The 21,314-nt window shown below is 39.7% G+C and overlaps 1 protein-coding gene across 12 annotated transcripts in view; it reads right to left on the bottom strand.

Moving 5' to 3' along the window:
• The window catches only part of msi2b (musashi RNA-binding protein 2b), a 234,964-nt gene that overhangs the window by 92,378 nt on the left and 121,272 nt on the right, over positions 1–21,314 (bottom strand). For all 12 annotated transcript variants that reach the window (XR_006012873.1, XM_042007574.1, XM_042007575.1 and 9 more), the window contains exon 7: positions 8,027–8,075. Coding sequence is in view for 11 of the 12 variants with exons in the window: in XM_042007574.1 (XP_041863508.1) it covers positions 8,027–8,075 (49 nt within the window). In the remaining variant the exon portion in view is untranslated. The remainder of the gene's footprint in view (positions 1–8,026; positions 8,076–21,314) is intronic.

Below are 21,314 nucleotides of genomic sequence, written 5' to 3'. Positions count from 1 at the left end.
CCAGAATGCATGAAAGATAAAGAACAAAATGAAAATGTAAGAAAGAAACCACAGATTGTTCTTTTTCACTTTAATCTAAGATTAGATGCCTGGACTGGAGGTGATGTAATCTAATTCAACTGGCAATCTCTCTGTGAGAAGTGATTGCTCTTGCTCAGCAGCTGATTGTGATTTTCAGTGTGGGCCAGTGTGTATCCTGATCGCAAAAGACAAAAAAAAAACACTTCAAAAAGTTGTGCTGAGAAGCTTCTCTCGAGAAAAAAGTTGCAGGAAGCAGGACACTATATGGTTTTATGACAGTGTGAAAGCATGCTTGAAAATTTCGGCATTCTTTATTTAGTCAAACATAAGCACCGCGAATGTAAAGCATTCCATACATCTCATAATTACTGTAGAAAAAATCTGCAAAATGAGATACTATCCTGCAACAGTAGGGAGTACCTGTCTTTCTGCAGTGCATCTGTGGGTGTGACGGCTATCAAAAACACACCTGCGTGGATCAGCATGTTTCTTTTTTTTAAATCTCAAAGACTACAAGCAACATATTTTACAAACGCTGCACAGGAGACACTTGGTTAATTCCCTCATGTGCTGCGCTCAGCTGTAAGATGCCTGGGTAGGCACCAATCAAGCTGTGAATACAGAGGACAATAGAGAGGAAGGCTTCAACTTCTCTTGTCTGTTTCTGTAACAGCATCACGTGAACTAACAATAGTCCGGCATTCATATGAATGGCTTTTTTTTAACTGCTCAACTATGGTGCTTTGTAATAGCTACGTATTATCCAGATTAAGCCGAGTTTGTTCGTATAAGGTGTCATTTCACAACAAGCTTCTTTGCCGAATCATATGTTGTGTCTGTGAGCTTGTGTGTATTTGTGTGTGAACAGATGTAAACTCAGTATTCCAGGTCACGGTGTCTGCAATCTCACAGGGGGTTTAACCTTGGTAAATCCACTATTAGGTGTTCTGAGAATGATGATGTGAGCAGTAGATCCTCCCCGATGGTTTCACTTTCTAAGAGCATCCAGCAGGTCACAAATTGAGAAGCTGTAGGGGTATTACAAGGTCAAAGGTTGGCTAACTCTCAATATAATGACAATTCCAAGCTGGCATTTTCATTTCCTGAAGAAACTGAATCCCCATAGCAGCTGAGGCCAAATATGTTTGCCTATTTTTGTTCAAATAACTTCTCTTCTTTTATGACAGAGAATTTATACAGCAAATATGCAGTCTGGACTCAATGTATGCACAACAAATTCTCCCATGGATGGTATATCTGTGGAAAGTTCCACTTAACACCAATAATGAGTAAAACCAGACCACAGCTTCAATGTATAACGTGCTTTTCTGCACATTTTTTTGTCCCTTTCATTGTGTCCTTCATATGTCTTCAGAGGTGTGGCTGTGCTGCCAACCAGTGGGAGTAGCTGATGTTTTTAATGGCACATGGTTTTGTCTCCTGGTGGTGAGATAAACATGGGGAAGATATTAAAACCACAGGCTTTCTTCCACAATCTCTTGCCTTCATCCTCCTTCCCTTTGCAGTGCATGCCGGGCCAGCACAGCAGACTTTAACTAAAAAACAAACCCATCCCGTCTGTGTGCCTAAAACACTCTCTCTCTCTCTCTCTCACACACACACACATACACACAACTGCAGCAAAACTGATTGAGGGGTGAATGTCAGCCATGAGCAGGAGAAAACAGACAGGTGACAAGAGGAGGATTCTCTACCCTTTAATCACCATCCTGTCAAGTATGTCTCATCTGACTCATTTCTGGCTGTAGAATCACAGCTAATTCAATACAGGTGCTGATTTTTGAGGTGAAGCTGTTGGGTCACTGATGTCAGAATGTGGATCACAACAAAGAGACTGAGGAGGAGGAAGCAGGCCAGGGGCCGGGCTCCCTACTTCAAGCTGGGCCTCCCTGGCGAGGAACAGGTTGGCCATAAAGCCAGCTCGCCTGGGAGCTGATGAGCTAAAGCAGTTATTAAGAGTGGCTAAACACATCATTTCCTTTGTCACTGAGATTAGACCAAGGTGAGGGGCCCGCCGGTGGATGTAGACCCAGAGCGTATGATTAGCTCTGCCATTTAAATGACATTCACACTAATCGCTAATATCAGGTCTGTCAAGGTGAGAGAATACAATAAGGAATCTGTCTGGAGGCTGAAGCAATGCAAGGAGAAGTGCAGGAATATCTGATTCCACTGGTGTGGATGCTGTCGATCGGTTAAATCAGACACAGCAGCTGACTGTTTAACTCAGCATCAGTACTCTGATTCAGAAGTCACAGCACAGAGGAGCTGTGATCTGTAAACAAAATTTCTGTGGAAGCAGCATCAGTGACTAAAAAAGGGACTCACCATGGAGCACATCAACCAACAAAAAGGTCCTGACAGTTCTTTATTTGTTTGTGACCAAATAAGTGTTATTCTTAAAAAAAAAAAAGAGGAAAAAGAGATGAGTGAATTTGAATCCTTTTTGAACAAAAATGAAAGAATTATTTGGTTTGTTTTGTTTTTTGTCATAAATGAATCTCAGAATTATTTTGTGTAGTGCCATTTTTTTTATAACTCAAAGAGCCTGAGCAAAGGAAGGCTTTATCAAACCTCACTCTCAGCAGTGCTAGATCCATTTGGTAAACAGCCTGTGTCCTACAGTAGTAATCAGAGGGTATTTTTGAGGGATTTGCAGGCTGGCCAGGAGGTATCCGCTGGAGTGATCTCTAATTGCTAGAAGCAGAGGCCTAGACTGCCTGGCGCTCTTTTGAAGCCATCGGCAGCAGGTTCCAGCCAGAGGAGCCAGCAGGGGAAAGCTTCCCACTGAGCCACTCTCCTTTTCCTTTATTTACTTTTCTCCTTTTTTTTGCCCTCACCATGCCTTCATTTTACTTCTTCACACCCTTTCTTTTCATCCCTTCATTTTTTTTTTTTTTTTTTTTTTGCAATTTCTACTCAAACTGTACTTGTTTCCTTTCCACACCCCCACCTTTTCCTCTTCTCTCCTACTCAGTCAATGAGCCAGCAATCACTTTGCAGACAGACATCCTCTGCTCAGTCGGCCATGTTCAATCCCTAGCACCGGTGGCTGATGAGGCATTGTGGTGACATCAAATGCTGGGGGCTTTTCAACGAGCTACAGTTAACCTGTGGAGGCGCAGCTTTGCTTCCCAGGTACAGATCTCAAACTGGCACACTTTTATGAAATAATTAATGTAATATGCCAAAGAAATGAAAGATAATGAGGCCAATTCTTTTTCTTCACGCCAAGTTAGGTCAGTGAGACAAATTTATGTCAGGTTGTTGGTGTATAATGACACCATATAATCACATAATCTGTGACTTTAAGAGTTTCTGTACCTTAAAACTAGGCTTGTGCATAGTTTTTTAAAATATAACAAGTTCACAGAAAGAAAAAAGAAAAAAAAATTACAGCAGAAGAATTAAATAATATCCTATAGTAAGAAAAATCTATGGCATGCTCTCCAAATTGTTTATGCAAGAGCTGTAAAATCCACCTACTGAAGTTAAAAAGAAAAACAAATTGGGGGAAAAAAGGATGCCATCAGCCATACTCATGGTGTCATGGAGACACAACCAGTATTTGGTTGTTTGGAACGCAGCTTGCTCAGTGTGACATTGACTCCTCAGTGCCAATTCCACACCGGGAGCTGCATTTGCTAGTTTTGCTGCCAATCCAGGTAAAGAGATTACAGACGCACACAATGCAGTCTTCTGTTCGTCTGCCAAGAAGAAAACCAGCCCTTTAAGCCACAGAAAAAAAAAAAAAAAAAAAAAACTAGAGCTATACACAAATTCACACCGCCTTGGCCCTTTCCACACACAAAACCCAAGAACCCCCATCTTCTCCAGGAACATGGCTTCTAATACACGCCTCACACAGTGGCTCTCCCTCATAAAAGCAGTCGTGCGACTACAACAATCCAGCCTGCATTTCTTTATTCTGGTCCCCAACACTGTTGCGCATTACTATTACTTGCATCATTCAAATAAAGAAGGAATTTGGCTCACAATCAGTCACACAGTCAATGTAATGCTACACTAATGGCTGCTGTCTGGTTACAAACTTTTGTAAATAAATATGAAAGAAAGTTACACTTGGGTTTCATCAGCTTTCTTAATGCTGTAATTAAAAAAAGGTGAGAGAGACTGTGCATGCATATGTGTGTGTGTGTGTGTGCCACCTGAAACATTTGAAGTTGCAGTCAGTAGCTAAAAACTTTTACACACGATGAAAAGTTTGGGGCTGACACAGGGTTGTAGTCCGTGCATTTTGAGGAGAGCAGGAATCAAAGTCGCTGTGACATGTACTTTTGACCCAATTAATCAGCTACTCATAACTGCAGGAGTGTAATTTAGCATTGGGATTGCTAAGCTCCAAGTTGTTTTGTATATACTTATTCTTTTTGGATTACTGTGTATTAAGCGTGATGCTGGGAGGGTGCTTGAAAATAATCAAGTCAAATCAGTCAAAGTGTATGTCTATGCTATACAAGGTCCCAGGTGTGTCTATGTGTGTGAGAATGCAAAATGTTCTGATAAAGGTGGAGAGGGAGGGTTAATTATTGTGTGACAGAGCAGTGCGTAAAGGACATGTGTGAGCAGTTAAATAAAGAATTCATCTATCATCTACTGTACATTTTTCTCTCACAAATTAAACACTGATGCTTTTGGGGGGGGGGGTGATGATAGTTGGCACTCTTCCATCAGAGCCTCAATCCTCTCGTTTTGAAGATGCCATTTTTCTCCCCCTCTGAAACACTCTCTTTGGCACCACCAATTGTGTTTGACAGTAAAATCACCTTTTAGATCATAGATCACATGTCAGTCTGCTGGACGGGAGGTGGTAAAGGGTGACAGAACGATTTTGACTCAGGGCTATTCCAAAAGCTTTCATTTCCCACCCCCACAGCTTGTCCTGTCATCCAGAAGTCATGTTAAGGGTGTTGGGGATGATGACTGTGACGTGTATATGCAGTCTGTGACATGTGCTCGTGGCCTTGTCAAAGCCTGGGCTTTGCAGCACAGTGGAATCTGGACCTCCTGAATATACCCACAAGAAATGATTAAAAACAAAACTTATGTTGTGAAATTGGTGCTAGCTTTCCCGATTTTTCTCTTTATGTCATAGGATTAATGTCAGGGGAAGAAGGGAAGGTTGAAGGGAGGCGGAGTGGAGGGGACACTGCAGTGGAATATGGAACAATAGGCGCCCTCTGGCATCAACCTCTGGACAGCCCAAGCTGCTCACCAAAGACACTGAACTCACCCACAATGAACTGCTGCAGTGGGAAGGGAGGCTTTAGAGAGTTCAATTTCCAACACAATTGGCTGTATTCTCCTCCTTTAAATGCCAAGGAGATGGTGTGCAGCGTGTGCCTTTGTGAGGAGCTTTGCTTACAGCCAGTGTCCTCTAGCAGGAGAGACAGAAAGAAAAAGACAAGAGAAACAGAAAGATGGCAAAGACAGGCAGGATGGGGGAGATGGTGTGGAGACAGAAATAGTGTGACTGTTTAAAAAGAAAAAGAAGAACGGATAAGGCTGAATGACTGAGAGAGATAGAGTAGAGGGAAAAAAAGTACATAGAAAAGGAGAAGGGTAGAGAAAGTCTCCTCTGGTTGTCGCTTCGCCAGGCTCGTAGGGACCGTCTGAAGGACAATGCTGCTACTAGTGGAGTGTGACGTTTGTCCTCTATCCAATTCGCCACAGCCCCCAACAAAACACACTCATAATCAAGTGTCGATCATGCATCTCATACACAATAAACCCTTCCAAACAAAATAGAGTGCATTATAGTAATATACCAAAACAGATTTTAAGTAAAACAAAACAACAAAAAAAAAGACTACAGAGAAAAATAAAAGACACAGTTATAATGTTCAAATGAGATGTGAAGTCACAGCATGCCAATGCATAAAGAGATCAGCTCTGAAAGGTTTCATTTTAAGTTTTACTTATTAACTTATAAACTCACAAATGTAAAATTAAACAGTCTTGCTGGTTGCCAGAATATCCCCCACCCCACCCCCCTCCATGTCCCTGCTGCTAATTTAACTGCATACGTAAGCTACCCCTCATAAAGTGCAGATAGAACAGCGTTCCAGGTGTGCAGGACAACAAATTGTTGTGGTTAAAAATATACTCTTCTCCATGCTACTTTTAAAGCACAATGTGCTATAAGTGCACCATTACTTTAGAAGCTTGTGATCATGAAGCAGACACCCCAGTCTTAGAAGGACTGTTTCGAGTTGAGGTTTGAATTGTTGAATAAAGAAAAGGTTATTTTTAGTGACTGCGGTGTTGCAGAAAACCCTGAAATTATTTTTTCATGACTCAATCTGTAAGATAAAATGAAAACAGGTGGGAAATTGATTTGAACTGCAAGCTGCCAGATGCCCATCACTGGCTCTGGAGGCACCGCTGAATTAGAGCGAGGCACGAGTTTTCACTGATATTAGATTCAATGTCGTTTCCTTTGTGGTCACAGGGCAACTAAGCCATTAATATTACACAGCTTCACCAATGGCTCAGATGAATTATTGAGAATCTCTTATTGGTTTTTAATATTATATGTCATTCGTTTGGAAGATAAGTTGTGCTTTTAAGAAGAAAACAAATATCTCCTGTTACTGCTGGAACATAATATTAAAAGGCTAGGTGGACAAACCATACCTGCCTTCTATCTCACATTCATATTCAACATAAATATGTCCACTGTCATCAGAAAATTTGCCAAGGAGACTGTTTCTCCATCATTGTCTTGATTTGAAGGGCATTTTGCTGCCCAAAGGCAAATGCCTCACACACACACTCTAGTAAGTGTAGCGCCCAGCCCCTTTCAAAGAGGGCTGGCAGTGCTGCAGACAGGAGAGTGAAGACTGAGATATAAGAGAGACTGAAAGAAAAGCCTTCGTCTCACAGCAGACCTCACACTGGGTTCTGTCACTACAGATCAAAATCCCCTCAAAGCCATAGATCACTTCCACTATAGTTCACATGTTTCACACTTAGGAAACTGTTTACCAGATTCAAAGAGTTTATCTGCACACCCACACGCAGTACACACACACTCTGACTAATGCAGATACAGATAGAGTGGAAAAAGAAAGATGAAAGTTCCACGCAAACTGATACCGCCTTCGATCTTAAGCTGGCAACACTTAAACATTTATGTGGCTGGAAAACAATAGTCGCTCACTGCAAACAAATAGCTACATCTATATGTTTTCACCCAGCACACAAAGATGCTGCCATGGCAGCTCTGCCTGCAAGTGAGCTGACTGCTTTGACAACCAGAGGAGTGTCTGCTCCTTTTTCTTGTTGAATACCTGTCAGTGCTTGTCGACTACTCACGCACAAAAGCGTAAACACCGGAGGATAGTTCACCTCCGAAAAGTTGCTTTAACACACCTACAGTATAAAAACAAATCAAAGACGAGATCATCCAACGCACCAGGCATTAAATAAGTGACCATCCCTGATACATATTTGTTTTCTGCTGGTTAAATGGAGTCTAAAAAGCCCCACTCCTAGACGTAAATACACCAACACCGCATTGTGGTGCAGGGGAGGAAACCTGTCTTTGGAAAGTCCTCTGCTTGAGAGAAATGTCCTCTCATCTCAGATAAGGAGCTGATGAGATAGAGCGATAAAGTCAGTGCTTCTCCTGGATCTTATCTGATGCTGTTATCTGACTGCACAGCGCCCACCATCTCGCAATCTTTACACCCTTTAAGCACCTCTCTGAAACACTCACACCGGCATCATCACTGACACACACACACACCGTCTAACGCTCAAACATTCTAAACACCATACCAGCTTATTGATTACTTTGACACGCTCCCATTGTTGAACAGATGGTACACCTAATATCATGTGAAATGGAACTGTTCTGTGTTATCTCATGGGGAAAGGACATAAAATGACTATTTTCTCACCTTTCTGAAAGACAGAGGGGAAAAATGGGGGTGAAAGAGAACAGAAGGCTTGCACTTACCTCTATGTCTGTTAGTAGTCTTATCAAACATAAGCATGGCGTCGTCAACCTGGAAGACATAAAAGGAGTACTGACATTAGCTTAATAATTTCTGTGAGTACCTAACATCATCTTCTTCCCATTGACTCACATCTCATCTACTCTCTGTAATTACTCTTAGGACATACATATATATTCATGCTGCTTTACACTTATTTCTTTCTAAGCACCCCACTCCCATGTAATCATCCTGTGATCACAGGATTATTGTTGGGTTACCATTCCCCCTCCCATTTATACATTGTCATTTTAGATAATACAGGACATTATGCAATCTCTACAGTGTTCCTCATTGTCTGGATTGGTTGTGGTGAAGACTGAAGAGTGGCAACGGGAGAGAAAATTAACAATAATGACCAGCGGTAAAAAATGGAAACAGTGTTGACATTATGCTTATTTTGATGAACACCAACGTCCAGTCTTGTGGAGAGTGACAGATAGACACATTACACTAAGCGGGCGTGAGACAAATGGGATCCTTCCTCATCTCAGAGGCGCAGCAGCAGCAGCAGCAGCAGCATCCACCATAATATCATCTTTCATCATATCCAATAAAGCCACACACAGACAGACAGCATTTTTTCCTCAGACATCTCTGACAAACTCATCTTTCTATAACTCTGATGAAATGCTTAAAAAAGAGACTGAGGCATGCTCATTTAGCCTGTGATTTTGTCTTGGAGAAAAAAAAATAGAAGAATAGATGTACAGAGCAGCAGAAGGCAGAAACAAAGAGAAAACACTGTGCACTATTCACCTCCTGGTTATATTATCTAGGTAAGTGCGCTGAGGAGGCCTGATGCCGTGCAGGAGGGGAAATCATGCATCTGTATTTTTCATGTTAGGGTTACACAGCTTTGGGAAGAGGTGGAAAGAGACAAGAATGGGGGTCTCACTCAAGCCGAACTGTCTGATTGGATAAAGAGAAGTGCCTGGCAGCCAGGCAGACTAGCGTTGGCATGCTGTTCGTGCCACCCTCTTGCCGCACATTTGGCACACAAGACGTTGGCACAGCTTGTGGGGCCTGGTTACTCACTGCATGGCTCACGGGCCACATGTGGTTCCAAGGCACTTTATTTGCAACTTCCCAAAATATTTCAAAATTGCCAAAAATAGAGGGCAACACATTAGGACTTTAGTTAACCTAAAGACTCAGTACAACTAAAATTAGGTTGCCCATTATGTGAACATGGAGAACAAAGAATAGGCAGTTTTCCTGCTCGATTCCAATTTACAAGCTTTGTGTTTAACATTTCTGTTTTTTGTGTGTGTGTGTGTAACTCTGCAAATTTAACTTGTAATTTGACAAAAAACAATATTTGTATAATCAAAATACATTTATTAAATATGCACTCTTTTCAAGCACCACATGGTGTGATATTAAACCTTTTTTTACATGTCTGTGCCACTGAAACTGTCCTCGAATTTCTGGTGACAGCCATTAGATGTTCAAATTAAAGAGTCTAAAATAATAAAGTTTTCTTGTTCATTTTTTCTATTTCTAATTTACTATGTATTAAATATATATGAATAAAGATTTTTTCATTTTCACTTTATATAGCAATTATGTAACATATATCACTCATAGACTGTATATAAAAGATGGACGGAGCCTCCGTGACGGTCTCTGAGGAGCTGAATTGAAGCTCGTTAGGTCGTTCCCACCATCGCCATCTTGGCAGTGTCACATGTGTCGTCATTCTTAAAATGACAAAAATCCAAAAAAGGGCAAAGAGGTGGAGCTGAGAGGGAGACTGTACAGGTGGGGGTGGATGATTGACACCCATCAAACTCTGAACTGCCTTTAGCTAAGACCTAACTGAGCCAACTCGGATCTAGACGCGGTGTTAACCAGCTAAAAACCGCGTTTGTGCTACATGCTCCCTTCTTGCCGCGGATATAAGATACCTGTCAATCAAAAGGACACGCCCCTAATTATGCCAAATTTAAAGATTAAATAACATCCAAACAGATGAGTTAGAAAAAGATTCACCCCCCTCACAGTTGTCATGAAGGTAAACTTGACCTATTAAGTCTAAAATGGATTTTTGTACCAGGCTTTAAACATGTTTATTTCTGCTGTGAAGTTGGACTTTTTAACATGGTAGTCTATGGCAGTGATTCCCAACCCTGGTCCTCAAGGCACACTATCCTGCAGGTCTTAGATGTCTAAGACCTGCAGGATAGGATGTGCCTTGAGGATCAGAGTTGGGAATCACTGGTCTATGGGGATTGACTCTGTTTTGGAGCCAGATCCTAGCGGATGAGGGGTGAACTGCAATTTTTTGCACTTCTGCAGAGGCTTCACATTTTACCGCCTGAGGTTGCTGCTTGATATAACCTTGCTATAAAAAGAATCAATAAAAAAAAAATCACTTTATAATCTGTTAAATTTCTGGACAAGTTTGTCATTAGCCTCCTCCATTATTGAGCAGAGGTTCTCGATAAATGTTTTAGGATGTAACTTGGAGCATATGCATACATGGACTAGATGCATATGCTTATTTATTTCTACTTTTAATATTCTCGTATTTAGCTTTACTATATATTTTTAGATGTAAAGCAATTACCAACATCCAAATCAGGGATTCAGAGCCTACATGGGAATGCTGCTGCAGAAATGGGAATTTTTAAGTCCTATTCTGAGTTGCAAAATTCTGTCAGTAAGCAGCAAAGCCCCAGCAGTGGCAAAGCAAATCAATGGATATATAGTTTAGTGAAGCAGACCCCTTTATAACAAAGGAAGCACAAACAGTACGTGCTGCAGTGTTGTGCAGTAATTGTCATGTGAATAAGGTACAAACTCTGTTGTCTGCGTCAACAGGAAAGAATTCTATCATTAGTTTGTAAACGAAATCATCACAGACCAAAGCCTATAATAGCTGGGTGAAAGCAAGACAGACAGAGTATGTGAAGTGTTAACAATAAAAATCTGAAGTGTAGGGTATAAATTCAGCAGGGCTGCAACAGTAGTGGTGTAGCTGGGAATCTTGTACAATAACTAACAAAGTTATTTTCCCTGAACTGTTTCCCTCTGCTGACATAGCAGAGAAACACACAAAATAGCAAAAATAATGAAGTTTGCAGTGTCTCTGAAAAATGTGCTTTCTGATGACTGTGTGGTGGGAAATCATTACAGTGGTGTACAAATAAAGAAACTGCAAAGCGATATCACCGACAGCAACAACTTTATAAGCAAGCATTTATAATGTCACGCAATCTAACCTCTGTCTCATGCCAGGCCATCAAATGAAAATCACATTAAAGTGAGAGGAAACGGGATGTCTGGAATTTGTAGTGCTAAGAGTTGTGTTTTCATTGGCTGAATTTGAAGAACACAGAGAAACCTCTGGATCTTCAGAACAATAACCCCATTGTTACACTGAGTACCAGTTAATCACACTGTTGTGAAATTAAAGGTGAGAGAACTTTGATTAAGTCCAATTCTGCCTGTGGAAGTTTGCTCATATAACCAGAAACTGGGAAGGCACATCTCCACTTTTGACAGCTTGAAAGCTGCACTGCAGAGCTAAGATGGAATGGCATGTTTACCAACTATGGTAAATGTTTAATTTGACAAGTGTGGTTGACAGCCTGTGATCATTTACATGGGAAACAGAAATTTATAGCATTTGACTTCTGTCACCTTATGCCAGTAACACTGAAACGGCCAACAAGAGTCACTACTTCACGCATCAGTAGACGTACAGACTAAATGGCTAGCAGAGCATATTCAGTTTTCTGTAAGACTTGAAGAAATCGAAGGACCTTAAAACTCAACTGTTGTCAATTAAAATCAGCAATGTGTGCCTAGAGTTTCTCTCTCCTTCGTTGTGCACTTGCTTTAACTGTTTATCCTCTGCTGGTTTTGTGGCTCTTTTTTTTCAACAAGTTATGGTCTATTGATGCTAAATCTTTAATATCCTTGGACTTGTGAGCTCAATAGATAGTGTTGGAACTTAACTGGAACAACATATTGACAATTTATGACATCAAACAAATCTGTTTATATACACACCCTGTATGCTATACACACACTAATCCAAATTATACAAAAATCTTCAGAAATAATCGTCTATACATCTTTATTTTCTAAGGTAAAATCCCAAAAATATCAAGGTAAAAACAAGTGCTAATTAATTTATCCAGAGAAAACTCCACCTAGCCCCCTGGCTCTGTAATTTATGAAGCACAGGTGTCTTCTGTAGATGAATGGTTGAATGAATCCATGTTTACTTGGACAGTCATTTCTGAGATGGATTATGTTGTTGTGTACATGCATGCATCTTTGCAATGCTTACATTCATTGGATACCATCCATCGTAGAGTATAGTTGTTTTTAATTGTGTGTACACGTGGTTATCATGGCTGTCTTGTGTATTTTGTGTTTGAAGCACTGTTTGTGCGCATCCTCAGAAAGTAACACTACACGTTCGCACTCTACATTATGTACTAGGCCAGTAGAGGCAGTAGAGTCAGTGTGGGGACTAATTTGACCAAATGTAAGGTAACCAGGTTGACAACGGTAATAATGATGGAAAATTCTGAAGACATGAAACAGCGTTCTTGATTTATGGGTCCTATATACCATCTACAACATTGCTGCTGTAGTTTTTTCTGCCCTGACCTCAAAAGGAACCAAATGCCATCCTCCTCTATTGCCCCCATGCTTATCGTTTTGGAATCAAGGGGCACAAGCAGAGTACACAAGTAAATCAACAATAATGCTAGCATTGTTTAATTATAAAACTATTCTGGGACTGTTCCTAACTTACATACAGAGGACCAGAATGTATTGTCTCTTGTTATCTTTCCAAAGTGTCTGTACTGAATAAAAAACATTCAAATAGCTATATGCTATTAAATCACTTGAATCTTACGGAGCTGGTTTCACAAAACAAATTCAAGCTAATTTTGGGCATATTTGAAGCAGATGGTTGTAAATGCTGTGACCGTGCTCTTATTTCGGCTGTGATGACTGTGGTGATTCATTGTCTGAGGTTTTGGTGATAATTCATGATGCTTATAATGATTATTTACTATATCTACATATATTTATTGTTTGTGTATGTGGTTTGTAGTATTAATTATTTCTTCCATGGGCTGCTGCTGTCTTTTTTTGGCCAAGACCCTCTTGGAAAATAAGTTTTAAGTAATGACTTGATAACAATAGCAACGTGTCAACTGAAGCCTTCTAATATTATGTTGTTTTTATCGAAATTACAGAATTTCACATTAAATATTTATACAAGAATAACTCTTTAGAATGATGTGTTTAGTCTTGAGTAGTAGATTATGTAGTAAATCTAATAATATAAAATCAGAAATCATATTCAGATTTCAGAAATACATATTCTTGCCTATACACAATACCTGCAAAAACGACACACTGAGTCATTACTGTTCACTGCGACTTGTGCAGTATGACATAAGAGAGGCCGGTCTCTCTTGTTTGATGTCAAGTTGCTATCCAAGTTAACAAATGAGTCTCCATAAAATCAGGCTGGTTTGAATAATGAAAGTAGCCTGCAGTATCATCAGCCACCATGAGCCACTCATCCAACATGACATTCAAATATCTGCACTCTAATATTGATAGTACTGCCACTGTAAAGCCATTTACAGCCTTAGAACAGCCTTACTTTGTAAAATGATGTGAGGTCTATGAAAGGAAGTGTATTATATTAAACGTGTGAACTGTGTTGTTGTGACATTTTTAGAGAAGGACCATCCTGTCAGTGAGACCTGTCCAACAAAGAACACAGATTCACAGTGAAGCACTGATGGGCACTTTAACAAAGAATGTGCACATCATGTGAGGGTCACACTCCAGCAGGTCATACAATACAGCTACCCCTCTCTCTCTCAGTCTGTCTGTCTGTCTCTCTCCCCCTCTATGCCACTTGCAGAGTCTATAGAACTATCTCCTGTGCTTCAGGGCTTTTCAATGTAGTTATTCAAGCAGAACACAACTGTGTGCCTCCATCTGATAGAAGGTTAAGGACCTCTTCACTGCTCACAAAAAAGCCCGCCACACAGAGGTGAGACCAGGCTCACCTCAGGGAAGAAATCTTTCTCTGTCCTCCTCCTCCTTCTCTTTCAGTCTTCCTTTTCTCCTGGTGTGGTGAAAAGAAAGGTTCAAAGGATAATGGCTGTCTTATCACTATGTAAAAGGGGAATGGGAACTCCAGCGAAGTGCCTGGCCTTTTGTGGCAATGAAGAAAAGAGCAAAAGTCTATTTCACTGTGGTATATGCACTGGAACAGTCCATGACCACTAAAAAGGAGAAGGCAGCTGGAAGACAGTCAGCGGGCAAAAGGCCGGGCAGCTCTTTAACTAAGCCTGAGGCAAACACATCTGAACCACATAACCTCTTTGGAAAAAAAAAAAGGGGCTGCCAGGAGTATATTAGGTATGTGAAGTGCTGGCTTACTCGCAATACGACTTGTGTTCACAATTCAAGTGGTTGTCAGGTGAATCCCACTCTGTAACTAAAGCTATGGTTCAGCAAGCACAATCACACCACAGCTTTACATTGTCTGCATAATTTCTCATAATCCGGCAATTTTGCCTTGGCTGCAAAGATGTCTTACATCTGCCAGTGTGTGTTAAGAAACTTTATCCCCTAATGTCTGATCAAACAACTAAAAACCTAGAAGAGTGGGTTTGGGGCTGTTGTTAAACCCATGGTGCCCCAGCCTCTTCTTTTAAGGGTCTGAGAGCACCTCTGTGAACACATTTGTGGCATTGGTTTGTTTGTCTTTAGCTTAAAAAGTTGTGGATGGATTGTATGTTATGTATGTATGTATGTTAAAACTTTTTAGAGGATTTTTTTTTCCAATGGGAAGACAGGGATAATTTTGGAATTAGAGCTAAATAATAATAAAAAAAATGCTTAAAAAAAAAAAAAAAGACAAGAAAAAGACAAAGTATAGGCAGAGGTTTCGACACTGAGTGGTTTTACTTTTGTCTATTTATTTGCTTTGACACCTATTTATCTTTGGCTGACAGTGTAGAACAAAGGCATGCAAACACACACGTACACACTCACACAGATATAAACTTCCACACATACCAGATGAATAAAACACATTGTAGGTAGAAAAACTGTCTGATAAAACGTTGTTATTGTACTTCATATTATGTTTGTCATTAACAACCTTGTTGTCTTTTGTGTATTAGCATCCTGAGTAATATTTTCTGTATTGTAATAAATAATTAAATAAATGAATAATGGCAGCAGTGCTAGAAGAATTAGCAGACTATCTGCAGCCTCCAGGTGCTGCTGTCCCTGTGGACATGTTTAATGTCTTTTACAGGTTGGCTGGTTTGATAGATTAGTAGAGCTCAAGCACCATATAATGCATTCCTAAAAGATTTACAGACTGAAAACAGCTTTTCTAGACACTCTTATTGCTTCTCTTTAATGTTTCATTAACTAAAACATTTCATGTTTCAGTGGTGTAAACTGAAGCAGAATCTTGCAACACGAGAAGAACTAGAGTCTGGTTCTCAAAATATCTGCTGAGATGCAACTTCAGAGTAACATGACAAAAAAGCTCTCCATCACTCGGCTTCAACAGCCGGAAAAAAAAGAGATGTATCCAGTTCCTCTCATACAACATGAGACCTAACCCAACACCAGGGGAAACTGTGTCGATCCATATGTTCCAACAACCTCCAAAGAACACACAATAATTCAAAAAATAAAAAAGGTTGTTGAATGATGAATTATGTATCAAAGGACAAACACATCAATAAAGGCTAATGTGCTCTGTTTTTAGACAGGAAAACAGCAGAGGTGCCAGGTGACAGGGAGAGATTTAAGATCTCTGGAAATGAATTATGACAGCGATTTAGATAGGTGTCAAATGCACATTTACATTCACCTCACAGCTGAAGGCTAACAGGGGAGCTCTCCCGCAATTTGGGGGATATGATATAGATCATATCTGATGTCAAAAAAACAAAGGCCTGAGCCTCAGATAGTGACCTTAGAGTGTTTCTGCCATTTCTTAACAAGGCTCTTTTTTGTGTCTGCGCCTTTTGCTGGTTTTATGGGCTACCCAGCAGTTTCTTCTTTGTCTGTATTACATGTTGTGAACCCTGACCTGTGTAGAACTGTGTGTGACGTTATCAGGGAAATTTAGTGTCAGTTTTTGTGTGAAGGGTTACAGAGATTTATTCTGACAAGTACTGAAGGGTGAAGTCGGCTATGACTATTTGCATGAGTTTACCAGGTGATGCTCAAATTCATTTGTAGACTATTTAACTTTCACAGAGTCTGACTTGTTTAGCAGCACAATAAATGCAGGTAATGTCAGCCACATGGGGTCTCTGTAGTAAAATCGTATACTGAAAGGATGGATTATTTAACTGGAGGGCCCTTGTTTAATCCCTTTTGTTGCTATGATCTATTTTTTAAGTGTCAGCAAAGGAGTGAGTCCTTGCCTTCTCTTTTAGCAAATGTAAATATAAAGGGGTTAAAATTTTTTTAGATTGGATCAATGAAGTGTCACATTATTACCACTACTAAGTCATATTAGGGTTACGGTCAAGGAGAAAACTCAGCTGGCACAGCCTCTTCATCAACACTCCTCTCAAAGCAGAGCATCTAATATTCTATTACAAAGATGGCAATTAACAGAGAAATGATAGCGACCCAGTGACAATGGACAAATTTGTGACAACCCTTTCAATTGTTCTTCTGTGGAGGAAATCTATATCATTGTCTCAGAATGTTCAGCTGCAGTGTGCTGCATCCACGCTTGAGCGCTTTTACAAGCCGTGGTTTAACGAGGAGCAGAGGGCAAAATTTTCGGTGCCTTAAAGCTCTTGCAATTACACAAGGTGGCAAAAGGGACAGTGTTCTTAAGCGTGAGCCTAGATGGGCGAGCTATTTTGTTCAGTTCCACAGCAGAGGCCAGGGCAACTGTGTTTAATGTGGAACACAACCTCTTTTTCTTTCCCAAAAGGAATTTTCTCGGGCTATTTCTTCTTTTTAATGGATGAGAGGCAACAGTCTGCAGAAGTGATAAAAATGCAAAGCTCGTGTGTAAACTTAACACACTTTCAGTCTTCCCAATTTCTTTCTTTATTATTTTTTTTTGTAAACGTAATAGTTTATTCCAGAAAACATTCATTCCTGAACAAGCTTAAACCATTATTTCTCTGCTAATGCTAATATGCATACTAATTTATAAATATTTCTAATTATCTTTTTCTGACTGTTATTCAAAAACAAGTATTAGAAAGATGCCTGAACTGTGAACACATAATAATAAAATTTAACAATGGGAAGTTAATTATTTGAGAAATAACTCAATATCTTACCTGCCATGTGGTTTACTATACATGACTAAACTATGGTTGGAGCCCACTGATGGGAAACATAAAGGAACTCCGCTTGTAGTACATTTAATTTCTCTTTCTTTTTTTTTACTGCTAAAAAAACTGAAAAATTGACAGACTGACATGGATTAAACTGTTTCTCAGAAGTAATTCCACATACATTCTTGTGTATGAAATCATTAATGATACACACCATTGGCGGATTGTCAACAGTTATTGCGGTAACTTTCCTTCATGTTGACATTAACAAAATGGCTTGAGAGAAACAGTTGAGGAAGACAATTCCTCAAATCTGTCAGGATTACATATTTATGAGGTCCCCTGCTCGGCATCCAAGGAGGTCGCTATGGTGATACAAACTGATGTATATTCTAACAAAGACTTTGTGTGTTGCAGACTGCCTTGGAGCGTTGTTGAAATTGTTAGTACAGATCCTAGCATGGCACTCTGTGTAGCTCTCAGATCAGCAAATACACAATTAAAAAGACAGTCACGCTGCGGCCGTTCTAATCAATGTAGTGTTACACAGAGATGTAATAAAAGGATGATGGAGTGAAGCCTTCAGGAGGCTGCGATATTGTGAGGGCAGACTGCAACACTGTTGTGCCGCAAGAATATTTTATTAGCACGTCTCAGCACAAGTCGGCTCCCTTGAAACAAAAATGGTAAAAAATGAGTCATTCAGACACCACTTTCTTGTAAATGAACCATATTTCTAGCAAATAGTTTTATGGGTGCATCATAAAAAATAATATTGTCACCCACGGATTCTTGTTTACCCATTATTTTCTCACTTTAAGTTGAGATTACGTTTAAGGTAGATTCTTTCTCCAAACCAACCATCTGTGTTTGAGAGCATATTGTATAATTTGAAAAGGAGCCAGAACATTGACTACAGTGTGAAAAAAAGCTTCCCAGACACATATTAACAAAACCAAATGTGTAATAAATCATGGATTTAAACTGCTCAAACTTAAGTGAGAGAGGAGGTATATGTGTGGAACATGTCCCTCCAGCTTAGAGTATAATTTTGACCTCAGTCATAAGAGGAAATCATTCATAAGGTTCTTTAGTATGTTGGAGGGGCTGGGCCTGTCTTGGTCTAACAGAGGCATGTCCACAGAGTTGAGCTCAGTATACTTTAGGAAGTAGGACTTGGCCTCGTCCATCAATCCGCCTGTCTTCCTTTGCCAAGCTGCAGGGAACTACCCATTATGGAGTCATTTTATTAATAGGGCCCCTTTCCTCTCCGCCACACTCTTGCAGAGTGCCTCCTCATTCTGTCAGAATGGAGTATGCCTGCAAGCCACCTCCATGAAACTGCTGCACCAAGGCCCTCCCTCATTCTCCCATGTGAAAGCTCAGGCTGGGAAATATTGTGCTTTCAAGCTAAAATAGTATTTGGAGAGGTGAGCAATCCCTTAGCCCTAGAGCAAACAGTTTAACATTGAGGACTTATTTAAAATGATGTCCTTCCTCCTGGAAAGCCAATCAGATTTGTCTTATTGTAGGTGCATACACACACTCATGCAGGACAGGCGTTTTACATCATTCACCCCGTTTTCCCTTCCTCCTTGTTAATGTAAATATAGCTGCAAGCAGTGTTGACTGGAGGGCAGAAAAAGGTCAGAGCACACAATAAGATGTTTGGGGAGACTGGGAGAAAATAGTGCAAAAGGTGATGCGCGATGGCTGGAAAGAGGTTTCTTAAAAGGGGTAAAAATATGAGAAGCCTGCAGAATGTAGAATGCAGAACACAACACTGTGGTATTTAAATGTAGAAAAATATTTTCTTACATTTCTGCTACTTAATAGCAGAGTTAGTAATTAGCTTTTTGGAGAGGAAAAGGATGTTTAGCATCTATTTATATTTTTTTACTGTCTTACAGTCTCCTTAAAGAGACATTTACCCCAAAATGGCCTGGAGCAGCATATTAGTATTTTTTCCTTTCAAGCCTGGAGCAATGCATAATTCACATCAACACTTTCAAGAAAACACTAGTTATTTTAAAGAATTAAAAATACGAGAGCAAAGCCAGTAATTTACAATAAGAATTGAAGGTTAAGCCTCTTAAATGATTTATTTTGTGTGGAGTTTCTTTTGAAGCTGAGAATTAAAAAGTGTTGTTGTTTATTTATTTTATTCATATATTTTGTTGGTGTGTCAGCATGATGGCACTGGAAAAAAAATGCCTTATTTGTCTGTGTTGGATAGCCAGACACGAAAATTCATTCATTCATTCATTCATTGTTTAAGTTGTCCAGAAAACCGTCAAGTTTTAGAGGGCTAAGTGTTAATGGGTTAAAGAATCCCCAACTATTCTGAAGCATAAAGCGGCTCAATTAAAATCTACAATGACTGGTTTTACATGCAGTAAAGTCAAATATTTAATTACTACTTGCTTTTCATTGAATGCCTATCAAAATCATCATGAAGAAAATAATAGTCAAGTCTGGGATTTACCTCAGCAACTGACAGAGAAAGTTTTCTTCTGCTTGTTCGCTAAGTCATTAATTCATCTATATTTCTGTTTTTTCTTTATATCTAATTGTCGACACTGTAAAAGGTAGCACCATTACTCATAGGATCACAACTTTGCTCACTAATTTAAAATAAGACATGTAAAACTGAGCAAAGTGTTGGCCTTGAAATGGAAATGGCATCTCAGTTAGTTTGTTTATTTATTTATTTAATCATTTATTCAGTCATTTATTTATTTATTTCTTCATTCATTCATTCATTCATTTATTTATTTAGCCAATTTGGTTCCTCACAAATACATTATAAGGGGTTCCTACGACACCTTTGCCCAAACCAGCTAAACTAAATGACACCTGACTGCCTCATATAATAAACCTGTACTAACTGTGTTAATAACCACCTGAAAAAGAAAATTCAGCGACTGCTTTTCCATATTCATGGATGGGTGAATGCTCTCATTGACAGTTCATTCCAGTGTTCACTGATCCAACCAAATATGTCTCTGCGGAGACAAGGTGTATATCATGCTCTTTGATATCAATAGGTGAACAAGGGGGATAAAACAAAATGCTAGCCTGAATTGAACAGCATTTATTTCACTCACAATGGACATCATCCCTAATACCTGCAGTGTTTCACTTAGATTAGGTTTAAGCTTTTCTTTCTTTCTTTCTTTAAACAGACCATTTCAATGATTTGACATTTCTCCCTAGAATGGGAGAGAATGAGCACAGATAAAAACTTTTTTTTTTCCTCCTTCTCATGCAAAACACTTTCATCTGTCACTTCGTGATAGCCCGTCTCTCTTTGTCAGCACAAATACGGGAGCCCCTATTTGAATATGGTTACACATCCCTCTATTTATTAAAGCTTGGATTAACATGACAGGAAGTTTTGTCTGGGGGCTCTTTAAGATGGCTCAGAGAGGCAATCTGGTGACAGTAATAGGATCCAGCTAATATACTTGACTGATGCTCCTTTCCCTGTGTTATAAAGCAGAACAATGGGAGTGGGGTACTGGGAGCGAATACATTGTGTTTTGAAACTGTTTGTGTTCACGTGTGTGTGTGTGTGTGTGTGTGTGTGCCTGGGGGGTTTGAGGTTTGGGGACTGTGCACTAATCAGCCAGAATACCATCACTTAGCAAATATAAGAGCTAAAGAAATAAAAATACTAAAGGTCACAGAGCAATTCCGTCGGGACAGCAACACTACAATTAACTGAATAGACAAAGGCTCTGACATTAGTGAGAGCTATAATAATGTTCTACTCCAGAGTCAGGAAGTTTGTCAAGATTTGTTAAAGGTTGGCTTTAACAAAAATAAACAGATCATTGCTGTATTCCAATTATTCTATAAGTCAAGTCCTTTGAGTTGTTTTTTTTCTTTTTTGTGTGTGTGTGTGTATACTTTGATG

Source organism: Melanotaenia boesemani, chromosome 15 (genome assembly GCF_017639745.1).
Source record: "Melanotaenia boesemani isolate fMelBoe1 chromosome 15, fMelBoe1.pri, whole genome shotgun sequence".
NCBI lineage: Eukaryota > Metazoa > Chordata > Actinopteri > Atheriniformes > Melanotaeniidae > Melanotaenia > Melanotaenia boesemani.
The sequence above is the reverse complement of the archived record's forward strand: the minus strand, read 5'-3'. Positions and strand labels throughout refer to the sequence as shown.